A 26,869-nucleotide genomic window follows, 5' to 3' on the forward strand; every position below is an offset into this window, starting at 1 on the left:
GGTTGTATGACGCCCTGAGCGCACTTCCCCTCTCCTGTCTCCTATACTCAATTAAGTATACATCCCACTCTGCCCCACTCACTTTTTTCCTTCCTATAATTTGCCTATGTCAGGCTGCTTACACAAGCTGGGTACCCTTGCCCAACCTATAATCATCACCAATGACCTAGTCCCCGGTGTTAAATTTCTTACACTTAATGTACCCAAAAAAGGAAACAGGTGTGAAGGCATCTCCTCCAACAGAATGGCAAAATGATTTTCTTGCGAGTACCTCCTCCACCAGGGCAACTCACACATAGCATACTCTGTCTACCTCATTTGTCACTAGGCCTATGCAACCACTAAGACAGCAGGGGTGCCAATTCTCTGTTTGACCTCTTTATTCTCCAAGATACTGCGGGTGGTCCGGGATGGGGGGGCTGATTCCTGGACCCTAATCTTCAGCATGGTTGACACCCCCTCACTCTTCTAAATCTTTATCCCCCCAACCAGGCACAAGATTCTTTCCTTACGTCTGTGCTCACGGATAAACTGTCTCAGGAGGAGGAAGATATGGTGCTGGATGGGGACTTTAATTTGGTCTGAGATCCATTCTGGATCACAGCACAGCCCTGTTTCAGGTAACTGGTGCCATATAAGCAGCTCTTAAGCACAATATAGCTGATGTGGGCCTTGTAGATGCAAGGAGAAACCACTACCTTGACACTAGGGACTTTTCATTCTTTTCCCATATCCATCAGTCATATTCACGCATTAACTATTTAATCTTCACCTGTTTCTTATTGTAATATCTGGACACATTGCTCATCAAGTAAATCTCGATCTCGGGCCACGCACACATAGAACTGACTTGGAATAGAATGGAGGACGTAAATCCCTTCTCTCACAATGGTGATTTCCCCTGCAACTTCTACAAGACCTGGTAGATTTTGAAGAAATCCGACCTGAGATAACAAACTGTTGTGAGACCAACAACCACCCAGACATCTCGGCACACTCCCTCTGGGGCAGATTTAAAGTCACTATCAGGGGCTTGATTGCAACTGTCTCAACGCCCGGTTGAAAGAGGCCAAGCTGGTTTAAATGGGTCTGGCTGTTGTTATCAAGGACTTGGAATGCCTGAATCACGCCAACCCATCCCAACGCAATAAATGTCTCATGGCTCTCTTAAGGTGTCAGCTTAGGGCAGAGTGCAATAACAATGCAGAATGAGACCTCCTTGCTCTCAAACAAAATTAATATGAGGGTGGTAAAAAGGTGAGAAACCTCTTGGCAGAAAACTGTGGCAGCAACAAGCTTGTGCACACATCCCGGAATCCAGACAACACTGGGTGATTGGGCAACTTCTAAAATGGCCAAACAGTAGGCATTTACCATGCCCTTTATGCTAGCAATGAGGCCTGTCTGGACGTCAATGGCAACTATCTTGTGGGTTGTAAATGGGACTCACTTGGCACTCCACACACTGCTTGAAGCCCCCATTTCTTTGGAGGAGCTTCGGCGTGCCTTGAAGAGCCTTCCCCTTGGTAAAATCCCAGGTCCTGATGGTCTGCTACTAGCCTTTTATTGTAAATTCCCTCTGCAATTGCAGGAGCATTTGCTGGTTCTATCAAACAACTTCACAACTTCTTCGGAGCTCACCATGTCAGAGGCCGAGATCTCAGTGATCCCGAAGCCAGGCAATGGCCACTAGCTCTGTGCCTCTTGCCGTCCTATAGCACTTATAAACACCAATGCAAAATGGTATGCTTATCTAATTGGTTGGAGCTCTACCTCCCAGGTCTTATAGACACAGACCATGTTGGCTTTATTCACAACAAACAGGAGAAGATAATGTTTGCAGTTTGACCCACTTAGTGGAGAAGTCTCGCCACCATGCTATCTGGCATGCCTCCTCTCACTTGACACAGAGAAGGCTTTTGGCAGGGTTAGGTGATCCTTCTTAAAGGCTATACTCCAGTAGGCAGGACTGGGCCCTGCAATGATGGACAGGATCATGGCCGCCTTCACCTTCCCAACTGCAAGAATTCGGGCCAATGGAGGTCTATTTCAAACCATGCACTTACGGAAAGGCACCAAACAGGACTGCCCCCTCGCAACTCTCGGCAGCCATCATTTGGCTAACCGAGAATATAGGACGGATACGGTTTGGGGGACGCACCCATAATATTGCCCTGTTTGCTGACTATATTCTCCTGACTCGCACTCAGCCAGTGAAATCCCTCCCAATGTGTGTGCTTACTCTCCATGCCTCTGAGGCTTCAAGATCAATTTGTCCAAGTCTGAGGCACTAAACTTGACTCTCTCTCCTATGGGCCTTTCGGCACTTCTATACCTTACACCCATCCAATAGGCACATTGATCCATTCAATACCTGGTCCTCCAGCTTGCCTCAACCTTGGCCACCTGGACAATGGCCAACTGACCAGAAATCTGTCTTAGAGTTCCTCCACTGCTGGAAACCCCCACACTGGGCTGTTCAAGTTCAGTAAAGATGTCTCTCCTTCCAAAAATACTCTACCTCTTTCAAAGTTTACCTACACTGATCCCCCAGGATGAGATACTGTGCCTTCAAGGGGATATTTGCTCCTTACTTTGGGAGAGGTGACACCCTTGCTTTTCAAACACAGTGCTGATGCTCCCTTGGGACAGGGGGGGGCTGGGGTGCCCTAATCTCCATAAATATTACTGGACAGCACACCTCTGCTTTGTCTCAGAGTGGGTTGTACGAGAAAGCAATAAGTATTGGTTTCATATCTACCGGGCTGTGGCTTGTGGACCCCTCTGGGACTTTGCATGGCTCCTGACACACACAAGACAATGAAGACCCTATATTGCCATCCCTACTAAAATGGTCCTGGAAATATGGGACAAAGCTGCAGTGAAATGAGGCCTGACCACTTTCCACTCGCCCATCACCCCTCTGGCACATAATACAGACTTTACTTCCACACTGCAGCCACTCTCCTATAGTCACAGGAGGTAGGGGGGACTGTCACACACTTTGGAATCACTTTGATGGTGATTCCCTGAAGACATTTGATCAGTGTTGACAGGAGTTATGTCTCCCTGAGTCCACTAGACTACAATATCATTTACAGTGCGACTGGGCTCTCTCCTTACCCAAGGCACAGGGGGCTACTCACCAACTGAGAGCTTTTGAGACCCTGGTTTGGACATTTGATGAGACCCGTGGACTCATCTTGCACACATACTAGGCCCTCCAACAATTCACCCCTATCTGCCTACACCCTTACCAATCACAAAGGCACATAGACATTGGGGAAGGCTTATCTACAAAACAATGGGAACAACTCTGGCGCAACATCCTGTGGATTTCTATAAGTTTAGCCTAGCACAAGACAGCATACAAAGTATTGACTCACTGATATCTCAGCTTCGCACTCTCTTTCTCAACTGCTCCACTATGCTGGCTCTGCAATTCAGTACCAGGAGACAATTTACACAATATGGTGGTCTTGCCCAAGCATCACCACCTTTTGGAAAGACATTCTTTGCCAAATTAGGAGGAACTATTCGTTCTGCTCTTTTAGATTCCTACCCAACAACCATTCCTCGTATCTGACCCCTAAACATGCAGGCCAAGACGCATGCTGACTGGCACTTAATCACCAACATGTTTGGGGCTGCCAAGCAACTGATAGCCCTACATTGGAAGAAACCTTCTTCTCGACCTATAGCCCAATGGTTGATGTGCCTGTAGCAAGTCTTTGATATCAAATGGTGTTTTCATAAAATAACACGGAGAGGAAGATCACGCGCATTTGGCAGCACCCACATACAATACTTTTCCCATTTGAAATGTATTTATTTATAGAGTTTTGTATAGCGCGAACATGACCCTAGTGGATATTGGAATGATTTCCAAGAGTATAATTGAACATCTAACATGATCACATGTATAAAGGGAAGTAAAAAGCCTTGAGCATACATAACGTAATACACTTGTTCTCAAAGATAGTCATCAAGGAAACGCCAGGCATCATAAAAGAGTTACAGGTATGGATACAATAAATTTTCACAGAGATATAGATTAGTGTAAAAACTTGTTCATCAGAATATATTTTACATTTTTTTTTATGAGGCAGTAGATGAAATTAGGCGAACATCCAAAGGCAAAGAGTTTCATATCTTTGGTGCGACACTTGAGAAAGCTCTGTTTCCAGTTTTCTTTTTATGGAAGTGCTGCGGTTTCAGTGTGCAGGGATCTCGCACTTTGCAATTGTCTGCAATTCCCCCAATCTTTCTAGTTATTGTCATGCATGCAATCTTTAGTTGAATTCTTGCCTGTTAAGAGAGCCAGTTCAGAGATTTAGTGGCGGGGGAGATGTGTTTGTTTTGTTTTGTACCGGAGACAAGTCTGGAATCCGCATTGAGGGAGGCTCTTAGAGGGGCCAGTTTGTATCTAGGTAGGCCACATAGAGTGGCACTACCGTAGTCCAATCTGGGCAACACAGGAGCTTGTTCCGCACGCTTGAATTCCTCCTGTGGGAGGACATGTTTAAGTTTCTATAGTATGCACATCTGATAATTTGCTCCTTTGGTTTTCATTCTGATGTGATCCTACATATTCAAGTGTTTGACTAATGTAATTCCCAAGGATGTAGCAGCATCTATGATGTGTGAAGAATAGTTGAGTGCGGTAAGATGTTTCATTCAGAGATCAATTTTGGGAATGTTGTTAGGAGGAGATGTGAATAGGAATTCGGTTTTGGCAGCATTGAGCATAAGATGATTGTCATTGAACCAAAGATAAGTATTTTGTAGAATAGAGTTGAGGGATATGTCACCTGGGGAAGAGATTTTGAAATACAATTGCGTGTCAGCAGCATACATGTGATAATGAATGTTAGCAGATTTTAAGGAACGTGCTAGTGTTCCAAGAATAAATTGAAGAGAATAGGTGAGAGAGTGTGTATCCCTGTGCAACACCCAGTGTGACTGCGGAAGGCTTTAATAGGAATAGGTTCATCTTGACCCTTTGGGATCTGTTGTGGAGGAATGAGGTAAACCATTGTAATACGACTGCTGATATGCCCATCCTTCGTTCAAATAGTGTCAGTAAACTCTGTTCACCAGGCTGGGTGGAGTGTGGTAAGATGAATGGGATAGCCAGGAGTAGTTCCTTTGCTGATTGAAGTTCATTCTTGATATTTGTAGTTTTCTCCAGGAAGAATACAGCCAGTTCTTCACAGTTTGAGAGAGGGATGGCTCTGATACATTGATTGATTGTTGTTTGATGATTTCAAAAAGTTTTTTGGGTCGTTTTTTTGCTTGGTCAAGTTGAGTTTTAAAAAGTTAGCTTTCATTTTTCTTATTCTTCTGTTGTATGTGTTCATTGCTGATTTTAGGCTTTTTAGGAGTGTCAAGAAGAGAGAGGATATCCAAGCTCTTTAAGTGTTTCTAAGTTCAAGTTGTCATTGAACCAGGGCTTGGATACTTTAGTAGATATATTATTTAGTTGAAGAGGCAAACGAGTCAAGAACTTCCAAAATGGTAGTGTGATAGTAGTCTGTGAGGTCATGGATATCATCAATGTCAGCCTGAGGGTTCAAAGTGATCTTAAAGTGGTTGGCTAAGTCATTGAGGTTATGTCTAGTAGATTTATTTTCCATTGTTGTATTTTCTTCAGTTGTGCTCTCTTTTGGGCCATCTGGGCCACAGTTAGCTCGATGAGGAAGGTGATTTAGTAATGGTCGGTCCAATCACAGGGGCTAATGGATTCCAATTTGATGTTATCTGTCTTTGAGATTATAAGATCCAAAGTCTCTCCCTTGATGTGAGTCTGGCTGTCGCAGATTTGGGTGAACTCATGGTCTGATATAAAAGACTTCAAGCTGTTCACTGCCTGGTCCTTCAGGTCATTCCAGTGTAGGTTAAAGTCTCAAAGGAAAATCTCGAAAACTTGAGAGTTATCATTGGTTGTGATGATCTCTATGTTTTGTTCGATGAACAGCAGATTGTAACCAAGAGGGAGATAGAAGGCGTGTAGCTTACAACTGAGCTTATTATTGCTAGTGATGTTGATGCCCAGATATTCACATTCAGGCATGATGATTGTTTCTGCCTGCGACACTGCAAGAGTGTTGCGGTATATGCAAGCTTTTCCATCACCAGATTGCTTGGGTATATCTAGTCGAATGATCTTATGACTAGGAGGAACTAGTAGGTCTATGATAGAGTGAGATGATCTGTTTAACCAAGTTTCTGTGAGGAAAGCAATGTCAAAATTGTGTGTAAGGATGAGATTAAATAAATATCATCCGGAATACTCCTGTTGGGATACTCCTGCCTTACTCGACATAGACTGAAACAATCCATCTCTTCAACTGAGCTCTCACTCCTAGTCTAAACCCCTGGCCACATCCCCCTCCCCCTTGCTCTACTACTTGGGCCTTTTAGGAATATTTGAGTGTAATAGATGGTTGATTTCACCTAGAATGACACATTTCTCTTTCAAGCATGTTTTTGTTTTTTCTTTCTGTTTCTGTTAAAGGTATTGAGGAGATTATAAATATCCTGACATGGCATTCTCCCATTTTTCCTAAACTGCCTGGGAGCCTTTCTATTAGAGGTGATGTAAGCAACTGATTTCACTGTCTTTGGTGCTGTTTGTCATCATAATGTAATGTAATGCTGTTGCCTTGTTGCACTTTAGGTATAATGGCCTTTTGTGTTGTCTCTGTACCAGAAAATTATCAATTAAGAGATGTTTAGTAAAAAATAAATACAATCAGACCAAGGGCACCAAAATGTTTAAACACAACACTACAAGCAATTGAAGAGACCTGTTCACAGAAAAAACTGAATCAAACACTTTAAAGTTAGGCGTTTTGCTATGCTAATGCATTTCGATCCAATTGAAAGACCTTGCGTCCTACAGTTGAAAATGTTTCCAATGGCTCCCAAATGCTACATATCACGATCATCCTATCATTTTCACTCTCTGATGATGATTATTTTTTAGCAGTTAAGAAACTATTCTATTTGTACAAAAGACTCATGGCATCCTAATTTCCAGTTCTCCAGAGAAAAGAAAAAAATAGCAAGAGAAGAGGCGAACAGACACCGAGGAAATAATCCATTTTATAAAAAGGTTGAGCACGTCTGATTCTCTCCTATTTCTACACAAGCCTCTAATCTTTGCCTTAAGTTCTCTAGTTAACAGGCTAGTCAATCCTACATTACTAATAGTTTGGGAAAGAAGGTGGTTGGGATTGGGAACACTACTATTCAATACATACCAAAAAATATAATCTAAAAGACCTAATTTACTTCATCCTGAGGAACCAGAACCTTCTAATAGGGGATGCAGTATTCCCTTTTCAAATGTTGCCTCCTACATGGAGGATTTGGTGGGTGACAATCACAACATAGCTAGGAAAGTAGGAAACATTTTCACTTTGCATTGTTACAGTCTCAATTTGAATATGATAAGACTTGTGTTCTAGAAAGACGTATGTTTGTTTACCACTGTCGTGGTAGAATGCTGCAATCATGGTGCTGAGCTTTTCTGAGTCCTCAGGCAGGGCATTTCCCCCACTGTGGCATGCTGGAAACACCCAACCCTAACTGAATATGTTCAGACTTATGACATTGTGTCAAACAAATTCAAATGCTGAATTTGAAATCTTATTGATTTTTTTTGTCACAATTCTTTGTTCAGGGAATTCAGCCCTACAATTTGAAATAGGACTAGTGCTTTTTCACGCCTGCTCTTTCCTTTGAATAAACCAATTCAAAATTGTGGGATCTCACTCCCTAGTTCCAGTTTCTGCTCCACCTAGGTCATTAGTGGTAGATAAAAGATAATGAAGCAGGTGTACAAAAGGTTTTAGACTTTGTGAATCCTCTTATTTGATACATCAGGGAGTTTTGGATGCCTAAACCCTTATACATATGTATTAAGTCTATTGATCAATTTGGAAAACATTGGAAGGGGTGTCTTTAAGGCATCCGTTCCAAGTGCTGATTCATTATGGCATGTATTAATATTGGGCAACCAAAATCTTGTAGCAAAACATACATTTTTTACCTACTACACAAAGGTAGTGGTGATCCATTCACAAACTTGATCCCCAGAGGAACAGATACCTTTGTGAATGTTGACAAAAGTGTTTTTTAGGAGTAAGCAGTGGTTATAGGTCAATTGATTACTGCCCCAAACAATTTGTGAAACATTTCATTTTTTTACAACACATCCTATTTTCCTTTAAGTAAAATGAGGTGCATCTAAAAAACATAGCATTGATTACTTAAAAGCAATCACAGATATAGTGGTCTGCTGCCCCAGTAGGCTATCACCACTGTTATGGCAAAGGATCATAATATATCAAAATTGTCAACATACATCATTAATATCCATTAGGTTGGTCAGATTTTGTCTCACTATGATTTGGAATTTTAAGAACCTACATATTAGTCCTTGTTTACTGGTCATAAAATAACTGGCTGAAATGTGTGGGCCAAATTCTTTGTTCCAACTGCAGTTAGGAGAGTGAAGCAATCTTCAAAGTAAGTGGCTATACAGTGATGGCTGAATACCAGAAGACGGAACCTGTTCAAGCAGCACTGGATAGCTGACACTGATAATATGCAGGAGGAGGTGGTCCTGCTGTACCTCCACACATCTTCATATTGTCCCTGTCCCTTTTGAATGCCCAAAGTACTTGACATTTTTCCAATAAACACCTGTTCAGACCTGGGGCATTCAACAAACATCCAGAACTTCCTATGTGGAATGTTTTATCAAATATTTGGCATCATTGAGGTCTATCATAAAAAAACAATATTTAAAGAGTGTCTATAATCCTCCAAGTTGTTCCTCTGTAGCCTCTGTTCATGTGAAACATTATTATAATATTTTAAGTTGAAATAGAATTATTAAATACTTTTTTCAATACTGTCCACATTATATATTTTGGTACGGTTATTGATATGTTTTCAAGACCTCACACATTTCAAATCTGCATTGGACTACAAATTGTTTAAGCAGCCTATCCATCTGTTTTTTTCAGTGGGATAACTTAGGAGGCATGTGTATGCCCAGATATGAGTCCTGAAGTTTTCTGTGCCCTGTAGTCACAATCTGTGCATGATAAAATTAGATTATGTCAGTGATAGCTTGTGTTCCAGTAATAGGAGACCATAATGCTAAGTGTTTTAGGATAACCAGTGACGTTTAAAAAAAAGTTAGAGGTAACTTGTTTTTGTTTTGTCCAGCTTGGTAATGATGCAATGAGCAAAAATGACATGAAATATGGCACAGAGGGAGTAGCAGTGGCTTGTTTCAGCGCCCACTGTTTAGGTATGGCTTGACAACTTTACCTGTGTGAGAGTTCTCGTCTGTATAATACATGAAGAATAGACTTGAAGTCAGCCCCATTTATCCTCCTGATTGTTTCAGGCAGAGTTTTAAAACTTTGTAAGTCACATCTTCAATTTGATCTTGGATTAGCTATATGGAGTCCTGAAAAAAGTAACATGCAATCCCATACTAAAGAGAAACAAGCATTTGCAATGCAATAGGTCTTGCATTAATGATAGTTTGAGGTATTGTTGCTGCAAATAATAATTCAGCACCAATAGCTCATACTTCCAGTAATGTGAGACCTAGTGCATTGCAAATGATTGCATAGTGAGCCAGGAACCAGCATTGTATGTCCCAGTGCAGTACCACAAGCTGCTCCTAGAGCTCCCTAGTGAGCAAGGCACCAGCACTGCATGTCTAGGTGCAGTACCGCAAGCTGTTTATAGAGGTCCTTAGTGAGCAAGGCACCAGCACTGCTTGTCTAGGTGCTGCACCTCAAGCTGCTCCTAGAGGTCTCCAGTGAGCATCATAAACTTTGAAGATATGGTAAATCCAACCTATCCATAATGCTTAGCATGCAAGACAGTACCACAAGTACATTCAAATAGCTATGTCCCTATATACAATTAGTAGCTTTGAAATGTGACAAAAGAATTATATTAATTCCGGATTAGGTTACGTTGTACTCTATGTAGAGCTGATGAAGAGAAATTTATAGCAGGTTGAATATAAATGTGAGATGTCGTAGGTGCAGTACCGCAAGCTGCTCCTAGAGGTCCCTAGTGAGCAAGGTACCAGCACTGCCAGTAGCGCAAGCTGCTCCTAGAGGTTCCTAGGGAGCAACACAAACATTTGGTCACATATGGTACTCCCATAATGCATTGCAGGCAAGACAGTACCGCAAGTACATTCAAATAGCTCTGTCCATATACAATTTATAGCTATGAAATGTGACAAAACAATTATTATATTAATTCCAGATTAGGTTTTACTCTATGTGGAGCTGATGAAGGAAATTTATAGCAGGTCTACTATAAATGTGAGATGTCTAGGTGCAGTACTGCAAGCTGCGCCTAGAGGAACCTAGGGAGCATCATAAACTTTGAAGATATGGTAAATCTACCCTACCAATAATGCATTGCATGCAAGACAGTATCACAGTACAATGAATATATACAATTAGTAGCTTTGAAATGTGACAAAATAATTATTATATTAATCCCGGATTAGGTTGTACTCTATGTGGAGCTGATGAAGGAAAATTCATTAAAGGTCTAACATAGTTGAGTAGGTGCAGTACCACAAGCTGCGGCTAGAGGTCCCTAGTGAGCATCAAACTAAGGGTCACATATGGTTCTCCCCTAATGGATTGCATGCAAGACAGTACCACAATTACATTCAAATAGCTATGTCCATATATACAATTAATAGCTATGAAATGTGACAAAACAATTATTATATTAATTCTGATTAGGTTGTACTCAATGTGGAGATGATGAAAGGAAATTTATAGAAAGCCTAATATAAATGTGAAATGTGTAGGTGCAGTACCACAAGCTGCACCTAGATGTCCCTAGTGAGCTTCATAAACTTTGAGTATATGCAGGCACATGCATCAACCATTTTTGCGAGCAAAAACAGTGCGATTTGCAGAAATCGGCAGTTTGCACCTGCAAAAAGGGCTTCTGCAATGCATCAACCTGTCACCCCCTAGCTATTTAAGAAATCGCAAATTATTGAGATTTCTAAAATTGTGATTGCATTCAAGGTATTGCAAATTGCAATTCCTTAAATGCGATGCATGATGGAATCGCAAATTGCAATTTTGCTAATAGGGAGCGCAAATTACCATACATTTTTATTTGATGGTAATTTGCAAAAACTTTGTAGGTTATACAACTCACATGCCCTTGGGGCATGTGTGTGCGCAACATGTGTGCACAGATCAATTTCAGGCATGCAACAGAGTGTCCTTTTGACACCCTTGCACCCTTGAAATTGCATGCGCAATTTGCGAGTACCTGATGGTTCTCGCAAATTGCGCGTGCAATCTCCCATTAATTCCTATGGGCTAGTAGGCCTATAGGAGTGAATGGGAAGGCATTCCTTAATTGCGACTCGCAATTTGCTAGTCGCAATTAAGGAATGTTTGGGAATCCTTAATTTTATAGTGATTCCTACATGCATAGGCTTTTGCAATTCCTTAATTGCAATTCCTTTATAATCTCAATTAAGGAATCGCAAAAGCCTACATTGATGCATGAACCTGATGTTAAATCCAACCTACCCATAATGCATTGCATGGAAGACAGTACCACAGTACATTCAATATTTAAAATTAGTAGCTTTGAAATGTGACAAAATAATTATTACATTATTTCCAGATTAGGTTCTACTCTATGTGGAGCTGATGAAGGGACATTTATAGAAGGTCTAATATAAATGTGAGATGTGCTAGCGAGTGAAGAAACCACTGCTAACCTTGTTTAGGACCAAGTGAGTGTCCTGTCTGAAGGCGTTTAAGAAAATAGTGCCTTGAGGTTGTAATTAAAACCTAGGGCATAACAATACATGTAATGGGGGTGTTCTCATGGGAGGTAACAAAAAGAGACAGGGAGTTACTAAGGAGGGACTACAAAGCCTAATAACAATGAAAAGCCACCATTTACAAAGGACAGGGACAGGAGCTAATTAAAAAGATGGGCGGGAAGTAGGTGGAGCTTTATTCACATATCCTGAATACAGCATGTCTCGAAGAGACAGCGCAAGCGCTGCCTAGGTGAGACATAAAAATCTATGACATTCATGCTATGAAATTTAAACTGAGATATCTCATAGTAAAGAGACTTGATGACCAATTAATATATTTTGTTGTGTCTATAATTTGATTCATTTTAACAGAAACAAGGGAACCCAATTTAGGTACACAAGGACCTTGGGTATCGATTTTTAACATGAACAACTGTCCTTGTAATTAGTATTTCAAGTCAAATCAATATAGAATGGAATCAAAACTATATTTCAGCTATCCAGCCGGATAGGGAATTAATAAAATTAATTAACAAAGCATAGTATATACAAAGTGGGGTACAATCCTGTTCCAAGAAGGTTTGTGACATTGGGACACAAGAAAACAAAAACATTTTAGGCAAAACAAAACAAAAAGGGTTTGTTATAATTATAAAGTATGAAACAAGCGTGACAGTAAGAACAAACGTGGCACTAGTATGGAAAAATTTGGTCAGTGTACACGTTGTTTACAAAGGTCGACGACGTTTCGATCCCGTTTACAAGAATAGAGGGATCATCATCAGGACAAACAATAAAAGCCTAAACAAAATACATGTAATTGAGCAAAGAATTGTGACATTAATTTAGGAGGGAAGGAAGCAAGAAGCAATGGAGAGTTAGCGATTGTTCAGCATATCAAAAAGAAAGAAGAAACGCTTAAAAACGCTTAAGGATGTGGCGCACAGCAATCAAAGCTAAGAAGCCAGATGACTAACATTACGGATTCCATAACCTGCAAGGATGGTAAGGTGCCAAAACTGTGATGAACAAGGATAACGGTGAAAAGGCATTCAGTGACGATGCAAGATGGCCCGGGACGCGTCACGCACTTGGGTGAAGGGGTGAAAGGAAGTGAGCCTGGGTAATTAATGGGTCAAGGGTAGGGGCCTTTAGATATACAAGGCGACTAGGGAGCAAGCATTACATAAGGGCATTGGTCTTACCTAGTCGATAGAATTACAATAATGGTAGAGATGGAATTCAATGAGCCAACGTCAGTTACCTAGACGGGAGGTAGAATAAACGTGAGGTTGATGATGAAGGGGAGGGTGAAAACTTGCATGCAAGGAACAAGAAAACATACCATGAACCCTGGCTTGATCCTAGTGTCTGGGGGAAGGATGAGCGGGGTCCCGTGGTTACAGGAACCAGGGTGTCCGTGGTGAACGCCGAGTGAGGGGCGGTACCTGTTGGGGAGGTAGCATAGACGTGAGGAACTAAGTTGGAAGTTATGGCCAAAAAACCTCGCTTGTAAAAAGCGTGCTTACCTTAGATAATGCTTTGAACCAAGATTAAGGCGGTGTGTAACATGGACGGGTTGAAACGAGCAGTGCCGGTTCTCGCCAATGAGGGGAACCAAACCTGAAAGTGAAGGTATTAAGGATAAGAGGGACTGGATATAAGGGGAGGAGGGTGAGGGGGGTTCTTTAAATTAAATTAAATTAAGGCTGCGCACAGAAACGGACCCTTACCTCCAGGACGGTGTTTGCGTCTCGGTCCAACCGATCGGTGGATGCCGTTAGTGAGGGACAAGCTCAATGGCTCTGATCCGGTGTAACCCGGGAGTCTTAAAACCAGGAAGTAGCGGGATGATGCGGGAACGTGAAAATTAAACTAGTGCGCGCACCTAGGCGGCCATTGTTTTTGTACATTGGCATCCTGCTAAACAAAGAGGAATTGAAATGGATTTTGCTCAATTACATGTATTCTGTTTAGGCATTTATTGTTTGTCCTGATGATGATCCCTCTATTCTTGTAAACGGGATCGAAACGTCATCGCCCTTTGTAAACAACGTGTACACTGACCAAATTTTTCCACACAAGTGCCACGTTTGTGCTTACTATCATGCTTGTTTTATTCTTTATAATTATAACGAGCCCCTTTTATTTTGTTTTGCCTAAAATGTTTTTGTTTTCTTGTGTCCCAATGTCACAAACCTTCTCGGTACAGGATTGTACCCCACTTTGTATATACTGTGCTTTGTTAATTTAGAATAAATTGATTAATTCCCTATCCAGCTGGATAGCTGAAATATAGATTTGATTCCATTCTATATTGATTTGACTTGAAATACTAATTACAAGGACTGTTGTTCATATAATTTGATTCAGCCTTTGCAATGTTTCGACTATGTATATATGTATTCAAATTCACTTTTTATTGCGAGCCACCCTTTGACACTACACACATATGATTGCACATTTGAATTATGTTACAAAGTTATGTTAAAATGGAATATTGAGAAAAAAGATAACTGAAAGTGTGCTAGAAAAAAAGAGCCCTATTGAAGAAAGAGTGCCATCACAGTCTTTATGAAACACAGATGGTTTGAGATCAGTATGAGAGGAAGGGGAAATATATTACCTCCCTAGGTGCTTACACTGCAAAATGGCAACTTCCCGTATTTTCCTTTCTTTAGTGGGGAACAGTAAGTTCTGCAGTGACTATAGAGCAAATTAGCCTAGAAGGGTGGAAAGGTTGGACTGTATTGTGATTATAACTGGGACCAACCCAATAGAAGGAATGATGAACAAGGCAAATGGCTTTGAAAAGAATACTTCAGGTAGCTAGTGAAGATGAATTTTGAACAAAAAGAGATAAGTGTGTCTCTGAAGGTCAAAAATGATCAGCATGACCCCTTCCAACCAAATCTCATTGGAGCAACCAAAGACGAGGACAAGGGTCTTCTCAGTTTCATACTTTAAGACATTATCTCGCATGTAGAAAGCCAGTGGTGTAAGTCAGTTCTTGAATCTCTCATAATTCTGCTGCACTGGATCGACTAAGCAGATGATGAATTGAATGTCATCCATGTAGGTCATAAATGGGAAGCCATATGTCCTAATGAGGTGAGCCAGAGGCGTGATGAGGGTTTCAACCAAGTTCTGCACCAAAGAAGGATGTCTGTGAGGCACTAATTTAGTTCTCGAATAAAAATCAGAAATCTTCACAGGTTGGTTATGACCTTGATGGTAAGAGGTAATCCAGTTGAGGTTAGGATCCCCAATCTCAATACCATAAATCAGGGGCAATAAAATGTCATGGGGGATGATGTCAAATGTGGTAGTGATATAGAGGAGAAACAAAGCAGCTTTGCTGCCTCCCTCAAACACCCAGTGTAATTCATTCACTACTGATATCAAAGTTGATTTTAAACAGTGGAATGGTCGAAAACTATAATAAGGTGTATCTAGTATGAAATTCCATTCAAGAAAAGCAATGATGATTAGACTTGGGTGGCTAAAAAAGAGATATTATACATTACACTGATTCCAGGACAGAACCTGTCTAACCACAGATTTACTATCAAATCCCAACATATTTCACAATGCAATTCTAATTTGGTGGATTGGATTAAGCCTTTAACAATACCACAAGTGAAAAAAGCGAGCTGTGTTTGACTGGAGATAGAACAATCAAGCTAATGTCTACCAATGAAACATAATAAAACTGGATAACCTCTGAAAGAGAGATCAAATCTGCTCAGGATTCACAGAGCTTGTTTAAATCAGTATCTGGCAAGCAGTCAACTATATGGAAGATCCCCTTAGTATAACTATAGGATGAGGAAATGTATTTTCAATGCAGTTTCCTTATGGTGATTCTATTGTTTATGTTAGAGCTCTGAGAAGACACTAAACACCTATGCTTTTCAATTAACATTTTAGTACTTTCTCAAACAACAGTATAGTCTTTTTTTACATTCAAACATAGTGGCTACTAGTTTCATTGAAATCCCGGGTGCTAAATGACGAGAACGTGTACTGTGGATTGGCTTTAGATTTGCAATACCTCGAAGAGATTCAGTCAGTTATGGTTTAAGAGTGATGTTCAAAGCCTGCATTTATGTATGATGTGGGATGGAGAAGAATTAGTCAACAGCGTGGCAGACAGCATCAAGATAAATTGTTCACTCAGGCTCTGGTAAATATAGTCTGCTGTTGAGATGCAGTCTTAGTTTTTAGTTTTAGCAACCAATTGAAGTTAATCAGCTAGTAGAGCAAGGAAGGGAAAGGATAACCAACACCTGTACGTTAGATAGTGAATAAAAAATAAGATCTACTATGTATAGCTTCTCATCAGTTGGACTATAAAAAATCAAGTCCATTCAAGGGTGGAAAAAATATCTGTTAGCTCCTGCACAAATGATAAAGACATCAAAGCAGCCCATGTTGTATTAACCTGAGGTATTTTTAAAAAAAAAACTAATTCCATTTGGAACAATATGAGTGGAAACAGGGTGGGTTTCTTGGTCTGCTACCATTGAGGCTGCCACCATGATTCTTAAATCCACTTTTGTAAACTGGCTACTACCTCATTTCATGTGTTGATAACGGCACACTGGTTTGTGAGTAGAACTGTAGCTGCAAATCATTACAGTTTTGCACTCCAAGGTGAAATTGAGAAAGAATGTTGCTATTGCTCCGCATCCAAATTTGTTGTAGTTCATAAAGTCCCATTTTCTGACATTTGCAAATTGCAAAGTAGCTTTTGTACATTACAAAAATGAATTTTGAAAACCACGAGATTTTGTTAGTTCAGTGGGTTTACCATCGCAAAATCCTTTACATCCGGCCTGCTCTATGGTTTGAAATTAGAACATACATTTTGACAATTTTGATGTGGATGTCCATGTACAAAGAAAGGCTGTGAAAAGCTGTGGAAAGATGCATTTCTCTCTTCAGTTGCATCTAGGAAGCTGGGTCAAAAATATTTAACATCAATGTACCATATGTGTTACATTTACTGTTATTAATGATATCATATGCTCATAACAATAAAGAGCTCTTATGGGATTCCATTAATCCTGAATTTGGAAGAGATGTTACTGCTAATGTCTCTATGATTTGAAAATTCATTCAGAAATATTTTGGCTATGAGTGGGCAATATGTATGGATATTTCGGAGACAGTTACACCAACAGTAGAGAAAAACACAACTCACACAGTAAATGTTTTTTTTTTTTTTTAAATCAGGCCCCAGTAGTTTGTCCCCATTGCCAGACATGTATTTATTTCCATGCTCAGTTCATGGAATGAGCCAGCTTAAAACTTGGAATAATACTTTGAAACACCTCACCAGGTCTACAGAAGAATACAAGTAGGGTTGTGTTGTTGCAATTGTTGTTGTCTTGATGGATTTCAATATTTTCATATGTGTTCCAATAACGTTTATTATCTTCTTCCACAGAATGCCCTGAGCACCAACATTTTTCAGGTTGTAGGGCTGGATGTCAACAAAGCTGTGAACAACGAAATAATATGGAGCCATGTAACAAGAAGTGCGTCTCTGGCTGTGTGTGTGATGACAAGTACATTCTGGAACATGAGGGTTCTCACAACTGTGTCCTGAAACAGGATTGTGAAGCCTGTCCAGAAAATACTTATTTCAGTCTCTGTAAAAGGCAATGCCAGAGAACCTGCAAGAACTACAAACAAGAACATATTGCCTGCCCCTTTAAATGTGCTGCCGGGTGTGTTTGTGCGAAAGGATTTGTCTTGCATAATGACAAGTGTATTCCCCAAAGTGAGTGTGAGTAGACAATATTCCTACAGAGAGCTCGGTTAGTGACAGAAGGAAGCACATTACCCCTGATTTTTTATGTTTCTGAAAGCCAAAGCCAATATGCACATCTAGCGCTCTATGCTTCTCGTTCATATAGTCTCTCTAGCAGCTTCTTCTGCACATATAACTCCCTGGAGCTGGTCCGACCACTACCGCCATATTGGGAATCACCAGAGTCTGGCACAAATTATGAGTGTCAGTCCTTTGAACGGGGTGCACAGAGTTACAGGCAAGGGTGTTGGAAATACAGAGTGTGGTGTACTCCTTCTGGTTATGCAATATCCATACAATGGGAACTCAGGGGCTTATTTATGAGCCCTTGCGTCACTTTTGCGCCGCCGGTGCGTCACTTTTTGTGACGCATCAGCAGCGTAAAAGATGCACCATGTTGCATCATATTTACAAAGTGACGCATCTAGATAAACTTTTTTTTTTATTGCCATTTTTACATTAGACACATTGTACATCGCATAGATCATTCAGATAGTTATAACAGATTGTACATTCAATAGTGGTACACATCATCTGCATATATCCGTGATACGTCATCGAAGAGCATGACCCACGTGCAAACTTGATATGAGGTGTATACCCCGGTGTCTCAGGTTCCAGATATGGCACAGAAACTAGGGCAAAACGAAGGCCTAAACTATGGGGGGGGGAGGCATGAACAGGCACAACCAATGATATCAGCGAGGGTATGTAGCGTCGTAGGGGTAAGGCACCTCTGTGTCACATGAGTGTCTATCCTATTGGGGGTCGACCTAGAATTACGTTCGCATAATCGATTTTGGGGTATGTAAGGATATCATGTGGGCGGAATGTCGAGAGATTGGTTGGGCGGGGTCTGTGACTGCGCGCGCAGGGCCGACGGTGTGAGTGAGTTGTCTATTGGATCTGCACCCGAGGATAGCTGCTTGAACTGGTACAATAGCATGGCCCATTCCATTGATATGTGGTGTTTGCGGACCCCTCTCACCTCCTCCTCCCGCAACGTCTCCTCCTCTGCCACCGCCCACTTGTGTGTAGCTCCCACCCAAGCCGCCAGCGGTGGACCTGTGGGGGAGCGCCAGTGCATAGCGATACTGCGTTTGGCCAAAAGCACCGCCAGGGAGAGGAAGCGAGTCCGCACCTTGTGTTGCTTACCCGCGCGGAAGATGCCTATGGCGGTGGCCTCCCATGTGGTCATGCAGGTTAGCCCCGTGAGGGTACCTAGTGCGGTGTGAATGTGGTGCCAGTAGGTTTTGATGATGGAGCAATTCCAGAACATATGTTGGAAATCTGCATTCTGCTCTTGGCATCTGGGACAGAGGAACTGAGTGTCAGGGTAGAACCGTTGGAGGCGTGCGGGTGTTAAATAGGCCCTATGCAGGATGTAGTATTGAATGTTCTTGAAGCGTGCGTTCCTAGAGACCTTCTTAGGGTACTTCAAGGCTCTCCCCCACTCCCCCTCGTGAAACGCACGCCCAATTTCGGCCTCCCAAGTGGCTCTCAGCGTCTCCAGTGGTTTGTAAGACAGTTCCCGGATGGCTTTATAGATCCAAGTAGTGAGATGGCGCCCCGCGCCCATGCGTAAGATCGCGTGGAGGACCGGATGTGAGTGTGGCTCCCCTTTGATTAGGTCCTGATGCGGTCGGTAGCTCGCTAAGAGTTGGCGATGGAGCAAGAATTGTCCCGGGGGAAGATCAAACTCTTCTACTAGGCTACGGAATGGTCTTAGTTGCCCCTCCTCGAATAGGGACTCCACCTCAGTTAAGCCACACGATGTCCACGTGCGGAGCTCGCTATTGGTGTAGTAGTGTTCCTGTTTGGGCCACCCCACCAGGGTGAGTAGAGGGGAGTACAGGGGAACCCCCGGGGACATGCGGTGTATCCTCATCATGCACTTACGCGCCACCGACACTTGTAAAGGGTATGTGCGCTTTGGTTTAGTGCCAGGGAGGAGTAGACGACGGATCTCCGGAGCCGATATCCGTCCTGCGACAGTGTGAGTTTCCACAGTGTATCTGTCTGCCGTCCAGTGAGACAGCCATTGCAGTTGTGCTGCCAAGAAGTAGGCCTCAAATGAGGGGGCTCCCAAGCCGCCCTGTGTGGTGGGGAGCTGTAGTTTTTTCAGGGCTATCCTGTGCCTAGTGGATCCCCAAACGAGTGCGCTAAGGAGGGAGTCTAGGTCCCGGAAAAAGGCCCTAGGCGGGATCACTGGCAAATTGGTAAAAAAATACAACAATCTTGGGACTATGATCATCTTGGCTAACGCCACTCTCCCAATTGGAGCCAGTGGAAGACTCTTCCAAAATCCGATCGCAGCCCTAATACTAGCCAGAGCCCTGTTATGGTTACCCTCAAACAAAGTGACGCATCTAGATGCGTCACTTTTTAAACCCCTGCGCCACATTATACCTGCGCCAGGTATAATGTATGCAGGGTGGGCGTTCCAACGCAAGTAAGCCTCGTAGAAGTGACGCAGTGAAATCTACGAGATTTTACTGCGCCACTTCTAGGACGCAAATGCGTCAATATCTTACGCCTGCATCACAGCAGACGTAAGACTGACGCAGGCCCTTTCACATGGGGCTTTCCCCATGTGAAAGGACACATTGCTGGAGTTGCGTCACTTTTATGACACACCCCAGCAATGCGTCACTTTTGCGCCAACAGATACGTCAGAAATACTGACACATCTGTCACTCCTTGCGACATGATGCGTCATATTGTAAATATGACGCATCATTGGTGTCGCAAGGAGGGCGCAATGAAAAGTGACGCATCACTGTTTTCACACAGCGATGCGTCACTTTTCATAAATGAGGCCCTCAGTATTTACAGCAGAGATTATGACAGGATTCTTGTTATTTTCCCTTGTTAGATTTTATTATGATTTTCTTGGTGAAATCTGTAATGGGAAAATTGTGGTACTGTAGGAAAAAGCACACAATACCTCATCTGGTAATAGCCACACTGCCCACAATGCTGATTCCTGTGCAAACTTTGGATAGGTGGCCATGAGCAATGTTTAAACATTTCAACAGAATAGAGATTGCTCCCTCTATCATCTCCAGGCACCAAGAACTGTTGCTAGCAATCCAGATGTACTGCAGGTGGTTCCCTGTTAATAGTTTACACCAATAGTGTTTGAATTGCTATTTGTTCTAATCAAGTTACTTGAATGGAATTTGCCTTTTATACTGACAGTTCGATTAATGTGAACCAATACCATGCCAACTTTGACTCAAAGTTTCTCCCTGCCCCCAATTAGGTTTGAGCCCCGATAAAAGTGTATTATTATCTTTAAAGTTGTTTATGTTTCAATGTGTTCTTCCAAACTCGATCCCATTCACTATTCTATCAATTTTATTGTACAGCTAAATTATGTGAATGCATTATATTTAAAATAATTGCATATCAACTTTCTGAACTATTGGTAACAGTAGACAAATATGAGTTACAGACAAGAAACTGGTAATGGCCTCTACACCCAGCTAAATGGGGCATCAAGATTTACAAGACTAACTTTAGGGGCCAAATGTACAACAGCTTTTAGTGATCAAAAGCTGGTAATCAGGCTGTTTGCGGCCGCTAAATCGGCTGTCAGCATGTACCAACTGTATTTTGCGATTCAGTAACCTATTACTGACTTGCAAAATAGGGTTTGTGAGCTGGTATTCGGGTGGAGCCTATGAAAGGCAACCCCTCCTAATAGCCAGGCACATGGTCATGTATGAATGTTTTGCGACTGGAATGCGGTCGCAAAACATTCATGTATTACTGACTCAGTGAAAGAGGTGGTAACCCATTGTGAGCAGGAAGGGGTCCCCAAGACACCCCTTCCCCTTTGTAAATATCGGCGCCAACATTTTTTAAGAGCCAGCAGTGGTCCCAGCGACCACTGCCTACTCTTAAAAAATGAAAATTTAGCTTCTAATTTTTTTTTTTTAAATGCATCCCTTTTTTATTTAAGTAAAAGCTGCATTTGAAAAAAAAATGCTCCTTTAAAAATCAATCCCAGGCATGGTGATCTGCTGACCCCAGCTGCCCCATCCCTCTAATTACATGCCATTCTTAATGGGTCTCAAATTGTGACCTGCCTCATGAATACTGATGAGGCAGGTAAATTGTGACCCCATTGGGAATCTCAAAATGTGTCCGAGACACATTAGTGCATTTTATTATGCGAGTCCCTAATTGTAATTCAGAAAAAATCATAATTGGGGGCTACCAAAATGAAATGGTCGTACATCTGGCCCTATCGTACACTTCATTTTGAGAATCTCTACTTGCGAGTCTCAAAAAATCGCAAATAGGCACTCACAAAATGTAAGGTCGTACATCCAGCTCTAGGTAACCATACAAACTTAACAATCCTGTTCATACAAGAATCCCTCCTAATGAGAAGAGAATACTAAAATCCACATTATTCCACTTTTGAATGTTCAAGTGGAATGGGTTTATCAGAATTTGTAAACATTTGATCTGCTTCAAAGCACTAACATAAATAAAGATTGCATATTAAGCACATCAAGATGTCTAAAATGTTTTTGTTGTAATGTTTACCAGATTTAAATGAGATTCTTGCAGCAATCAATAAAATAAGGTTTGTCCAGAAACTGCAGAGAAATCGGTCAGGAATTTTGCAAGGGATATCATTACATCAGCAAAAATAGAATTTGTGTGGTCATTCGCTATATGTTGCAGTGAAAAGAGGCTCTGAGTGCACCAATGACACACACCCCAACTCTCCTGATTGGAGCTCATGTTTGACTATTACTGTTGTTTGGAAAAGTGTGTTTATGAAATCCAGGGCCTCATTTATGAGTTCTTTGCCATAGGACAACGCAGCAGGCCTTCCTGATGCACTGCCCTATTGCAAATAAAAAGGGCAGGAATGCACTGTATCTGTTAGATATGGCGCATTCCTGTCCTTTTCCCCTGCGCTGGTGCTCAATGGGCTGCCATGGGCCAACTCTGGCACCTTTGCACCATGGTGCATGGGAGTCTGTGTTGAGGAGATGATTATTTTGGTGCAGAAAGGTTTCCCTTCCTGCACAAAAACTATCATAAGAGGTTTTTTTCCTCTTTCCTCTTTCTATGTGTGCTGCCTAATGCAGCATACAGAGAAAGAAGAAAAATGAAGAGAAATAAAGATATATCTCCTCGTTGTGCCTCCCTTACACCATAAGTTTTTGGCACTGCCTCAGACTTATGATTTGTCATAAATAAGGGGCAGGGCCATAAAGCCATGAATGTTGCTGGGAACTCCCCCAGCAACACATATGGAATGCCCCTTTCGCGCAGTTTTCTGAGTGAAAGAGACCCACATTTATACGGCCATAAAAAGCCATATAACTTGGCTTTACGTGGCCATATAAATATGCTTTGGCACATTGCGGCACCGAAATGTCAAAAAAGTGACGTTCTGGCGGCATGGTTGGGCCTCTTGAGTGTCACTACTCACTAGAAGAATACAATAGACTAGGTTCATTCAATCTCATGCACATCTTAGCAGACTTTGTTTTATTGAGTGAGGTGATCTTGTCCTTCGATTGGAAAAGCAGAACAATTATGGATGTGTGCTATTTATTGGTTCATAAACCATGTGTGAGTTATCTGTAGCTTTGGTGGACAGAAAATATCCATTAGAGGAACACTTGTTTCCATTGAGACCATGGACAATGATTCAGCAAAATGCCAGGAGAATTGGAAGTGACATTGCGTGCCCATTATCCCATTCCATTACAGGATTTTACATGATATAATATTATTATATCATCTTTGACCTTGGTAGCAAATCAGGATGGAATGTCACGCATCATTGACCGTGGTGAGATTAATAAAAGTGGCAATTCTAAAATTAAAAATAAACCCCGCTAGGGGACAATGGAAAATGAAATAGTATACTAATGTAAATGAAAGTGCCTTATTAACTAAACAGCAATGATCATGTATTAGGGGCACAACCACAAACAACGATTGCCAGAGACCAGGGGGCCAGTAATATTAGGCCAGCTACAATCCTCATACTCTTAAACTAGTTTAAAATGCTCAGGTACACACTCAAATTTCCCTGCTCAGACATCATACCCTACTGAAAACATAGCCTTAAAGACCAAAATACAGTCTACAGTCAACAGTCTACGTCTGCGTCCAGTCGAGATTTTCACATGCCTATCCAAAACCAGTGGATGCCCAGAAATAACCTAATATGCATGTCCTGGCTCTTCAAAACATATTTGTTAAACAAAGCTTGATCCTGGGTGGTAAAAGTCTGTATTCTCTGTATACCTGATCATTTTGCACACAGGATGTTCCTACACAAATATGCACATGAATGTAACTGTGTGCACCAAGCCACTGCTTGCTTGTGAGCCTGGCCATGTGTGCATGCAGACACCTCTCACAAATGTACATGGTCCTATTGCAGGTTTCCGACCAGTGTGTAGGTTCTGCCTCCTTCTTGTGTGTGTGCCCTTAGGAAGCACTGTCATCTGTGTGGACCAAGCCAAAGCTCTTCTGCAAGCTCCCATCTCCTCACACCAAACCATTTCAGCTACTCAGACCTAAAGTGAGCAAATTGAGCTTTCTATGGACATCCAGTGTACACCTAAATACCCTCTCATTGCACGCATGTAGATTTCTTTAATCTTTAGAAACCTAGCCTCCTATCTTATGTGGACCTTTAACCATTATTACCTGAGTAGATATGGTCCATCTAACTTATTTACAGCGGTCTCTCTCCAAACTTATTGTACTGAGCTCCTTCACCTGAGTGCATTTAACCTTGTTGTGTAGTTACTAGGAATCCACAGGACCATCGCGCTTTGGATGATCTAAACTGAGGGCTTGGTGTCCCAACTTATTCCGGACACCCCCACAGGATATGTCAACCACTAGACCAGCTAGCTCTATAGTGACACTACCACCCTCCTGTATCTTACAGTGATGTAGGTAGTCTCTGGCAACCACTAAACATGACAACCCTGATGCCTCAGGGATCATGGAAAATAGTACAGTACTTTTCGCTCAGACACTCATGCTTGTTTTCTCTCAGAAAATACACAGGATGGCAATTAGGATGTTCCCATAAGTTTTTATTGGTGCAGAGTTAGTCTAGTGTAAAACATATATGCTGTGACAATCAGGATATGAAAGAGATTTCTAGTACCAATATAGTAAATAGATACATTTCTACCATAGTGCTAATAAGATGAACATAAGCAGTTCAGATAAAAAATATCACACTAGCATATTCCTAAAATTTGTGTTGTGCCCCAAGTAATTTGCCTAAATGTACCTAGCCTAGATTAGTATGTGTAGCATGTATATGCATACATGTATGTATGTAGCCAAGAAACCCCTAGGGAAGAACCAGCCCTCTCACCTTATGGTTGAGAATGAAAGACCCCGTCTCTGCTTCAAGGATGATACCCCACAAGAGATTTCAGACCGCTGCGTGTTGAAGATTCAGCATGCAGGATCCGGTGTAAACTTGGAAGGAATTCTCCTCTAATTTGCAGGGGGGAATAAGGATCTTGTATACTAGAGTGGTCACTCCAGGGTTTCTTTTAGAATCAATGTGTTTTGAAAACAATCATAGAGTGGTCACTCCAGGGTTTCTTTTAGAAAACAATCATAAATGTATTAAAAACAATCATAAATGTTTTTCCAAACAAATGTGATCATGCACCACAGGGTGTTGGCCAAGGATGAAAAAAGTGGTGACCCTTATACAGAATAATTATACCGTACCGGAGGACATGTTTATGTACGTCAGGTACAGGGATTATGATACAATACTGATAGTCTGTGTTGAAGAGACAGGAGCAAACTACTAGGTAAAAGGTCACCTGTTTAGAATTGTTATTGTTGTGTGGATGGGACATATGTATGTAAGAAGGGGTATACATGACAGGACTAGCCTAAAGGACATGACACTCACTCCTCATCAGAAGGTCAAGAGAGTCAGCAAAATAAGGATAAAGCTAAGGCCATTAAAAAAGCATAAAATCATTTATCATAAAAATAATAAAGACACTTTAAAAGCCTGTGACATTTTTATAAAAAAAGTAATTTTCCCTAAAAAGCTTTCAAAAAAGTCCTCTAAACTCATGTATGTGATTATTCTTGGACTGAGCCCCTTGAAAGCCAGTACACTCAGTTAGAGCAGAGAAGGAGAAAAATGCAAAACAAGTCATTTACGGCCTTCAATTTGTGTAAATGTTTAAGAAATGCTGTATAGTTCCCTGCACAGGAAAGGCCAGATTGTTTATGAATCCTGTGCCGAAGACTCAACATCACTGCACATGTGGGCCTACAAGGGCTCCAGGAGCACTTCTATGTCCGACGGCACAACCGATGAAAGTGTCAGACACAGGCCTAACACACAACCAGATCCACAGAAGAGGCAACTGAACGCAGGTAGGACACAGTCTAGCTAGACTGGTGTAAAAGACAGGAACCAATGCACACTCAGCTCTCAAAGCGGAGGCGTAGTCAGGTACAAAACCATATGCTCACATTAGCGTCATCCTAAAAGTGTTCTCTCCATGTCTTGAGGGATTGTGACGTCCATTTTGAAGCAATAGGTTTAAAATCAGGATGCCCGCTATTGATAGCAAGACCACAAGAAGCCCTCCAAAAACTCTTCTAAGTATGGAGTGTATGAAAGCTGAAATTACTCTGAAGATGGTGTGAAAGTTGGTTAAGAGGCCTGATTCAAGGCACTTAAATAAGTGTGCGATCCCACTCGTATCAGACATGTGAAAAAGACAATGAACAATTATTTCGAAATGGATCGGGAAATTCGTACGGACCAGGGCCTGTATCTCTGCTGAACACCTTGCAACCTGGAGATCAAAAGTCTCTCGGGCTGAAGTTAAGGCCACATTTAGTTGAAACAACATGGCTTTCAGTCTGCTCAGCGAATCAACCTTTGCTGTGCACCATGCCACAAATTTGTTCCACCGGCAGGCGTATACCGTCTTTGTGGAGGGACGCCTGGCTGCCAGAATGATATCACACTAGGAACATTCAACAAAGGACACAGTGGTGCCTCCCTAACTAGATGAGCTGGGGGAATCAATATTTGCTTACAACAAACAACCCTGAGGTTTACTGTGACTAGATATGTGATGCCTGGCGCAATTCCGCAACATCCGTGATCATTCAGCATTAAATAACTTCCATTT

General features: G+C 41.7%; 1 protein-coding gene across 2 annotated transcripts in view; it reads left to right on the forward strand.

Annotated features, from left to right (window-relative positions):
* Positions 1-22,202, forward strand: part of LOC146809203 (zonadhesin-like) — a 155,414-nt gene extending 133,212 nt beyond the window's left edge. The window contains exons 5-6 of one of the 2 annotated variants that reach the window (XM_085616021.1): positions 6,518-6,595; positions 17,313-22,202. In XM_085616021.1, coding sequence (XP_085472147.1) covers positions 6,518-6,595; positions 17,313-17,662 — 428 coding nt within the window. In that variant the 3' untranslated portion in view covers positions 17,663-22,202. The remainder of the gene's footprint in view (positions 1-6,517; positions 6,596-17,312) is intronic. The other variant, XR_014966375.1, reaches the window with a different exon arrangement.
* The last annotated feature ends 4,667 nt before the right edge of the window (positions 22,203-26,869 follow it).

Source organism: Triturus cristatus, chromosome 7 (genome assembly GCF_964204655.1).
Source record: "Triturus cristatus chromosome 7, aTriCri1.1, whole genome shotgun sequence".
Taxonomy (NCBI): domain Eukaryota; kingdom Metazoa; phylum Chordata; class Amphibia; order Caudata; family Salamandridae; genus Triturus; species Triturus cristatus.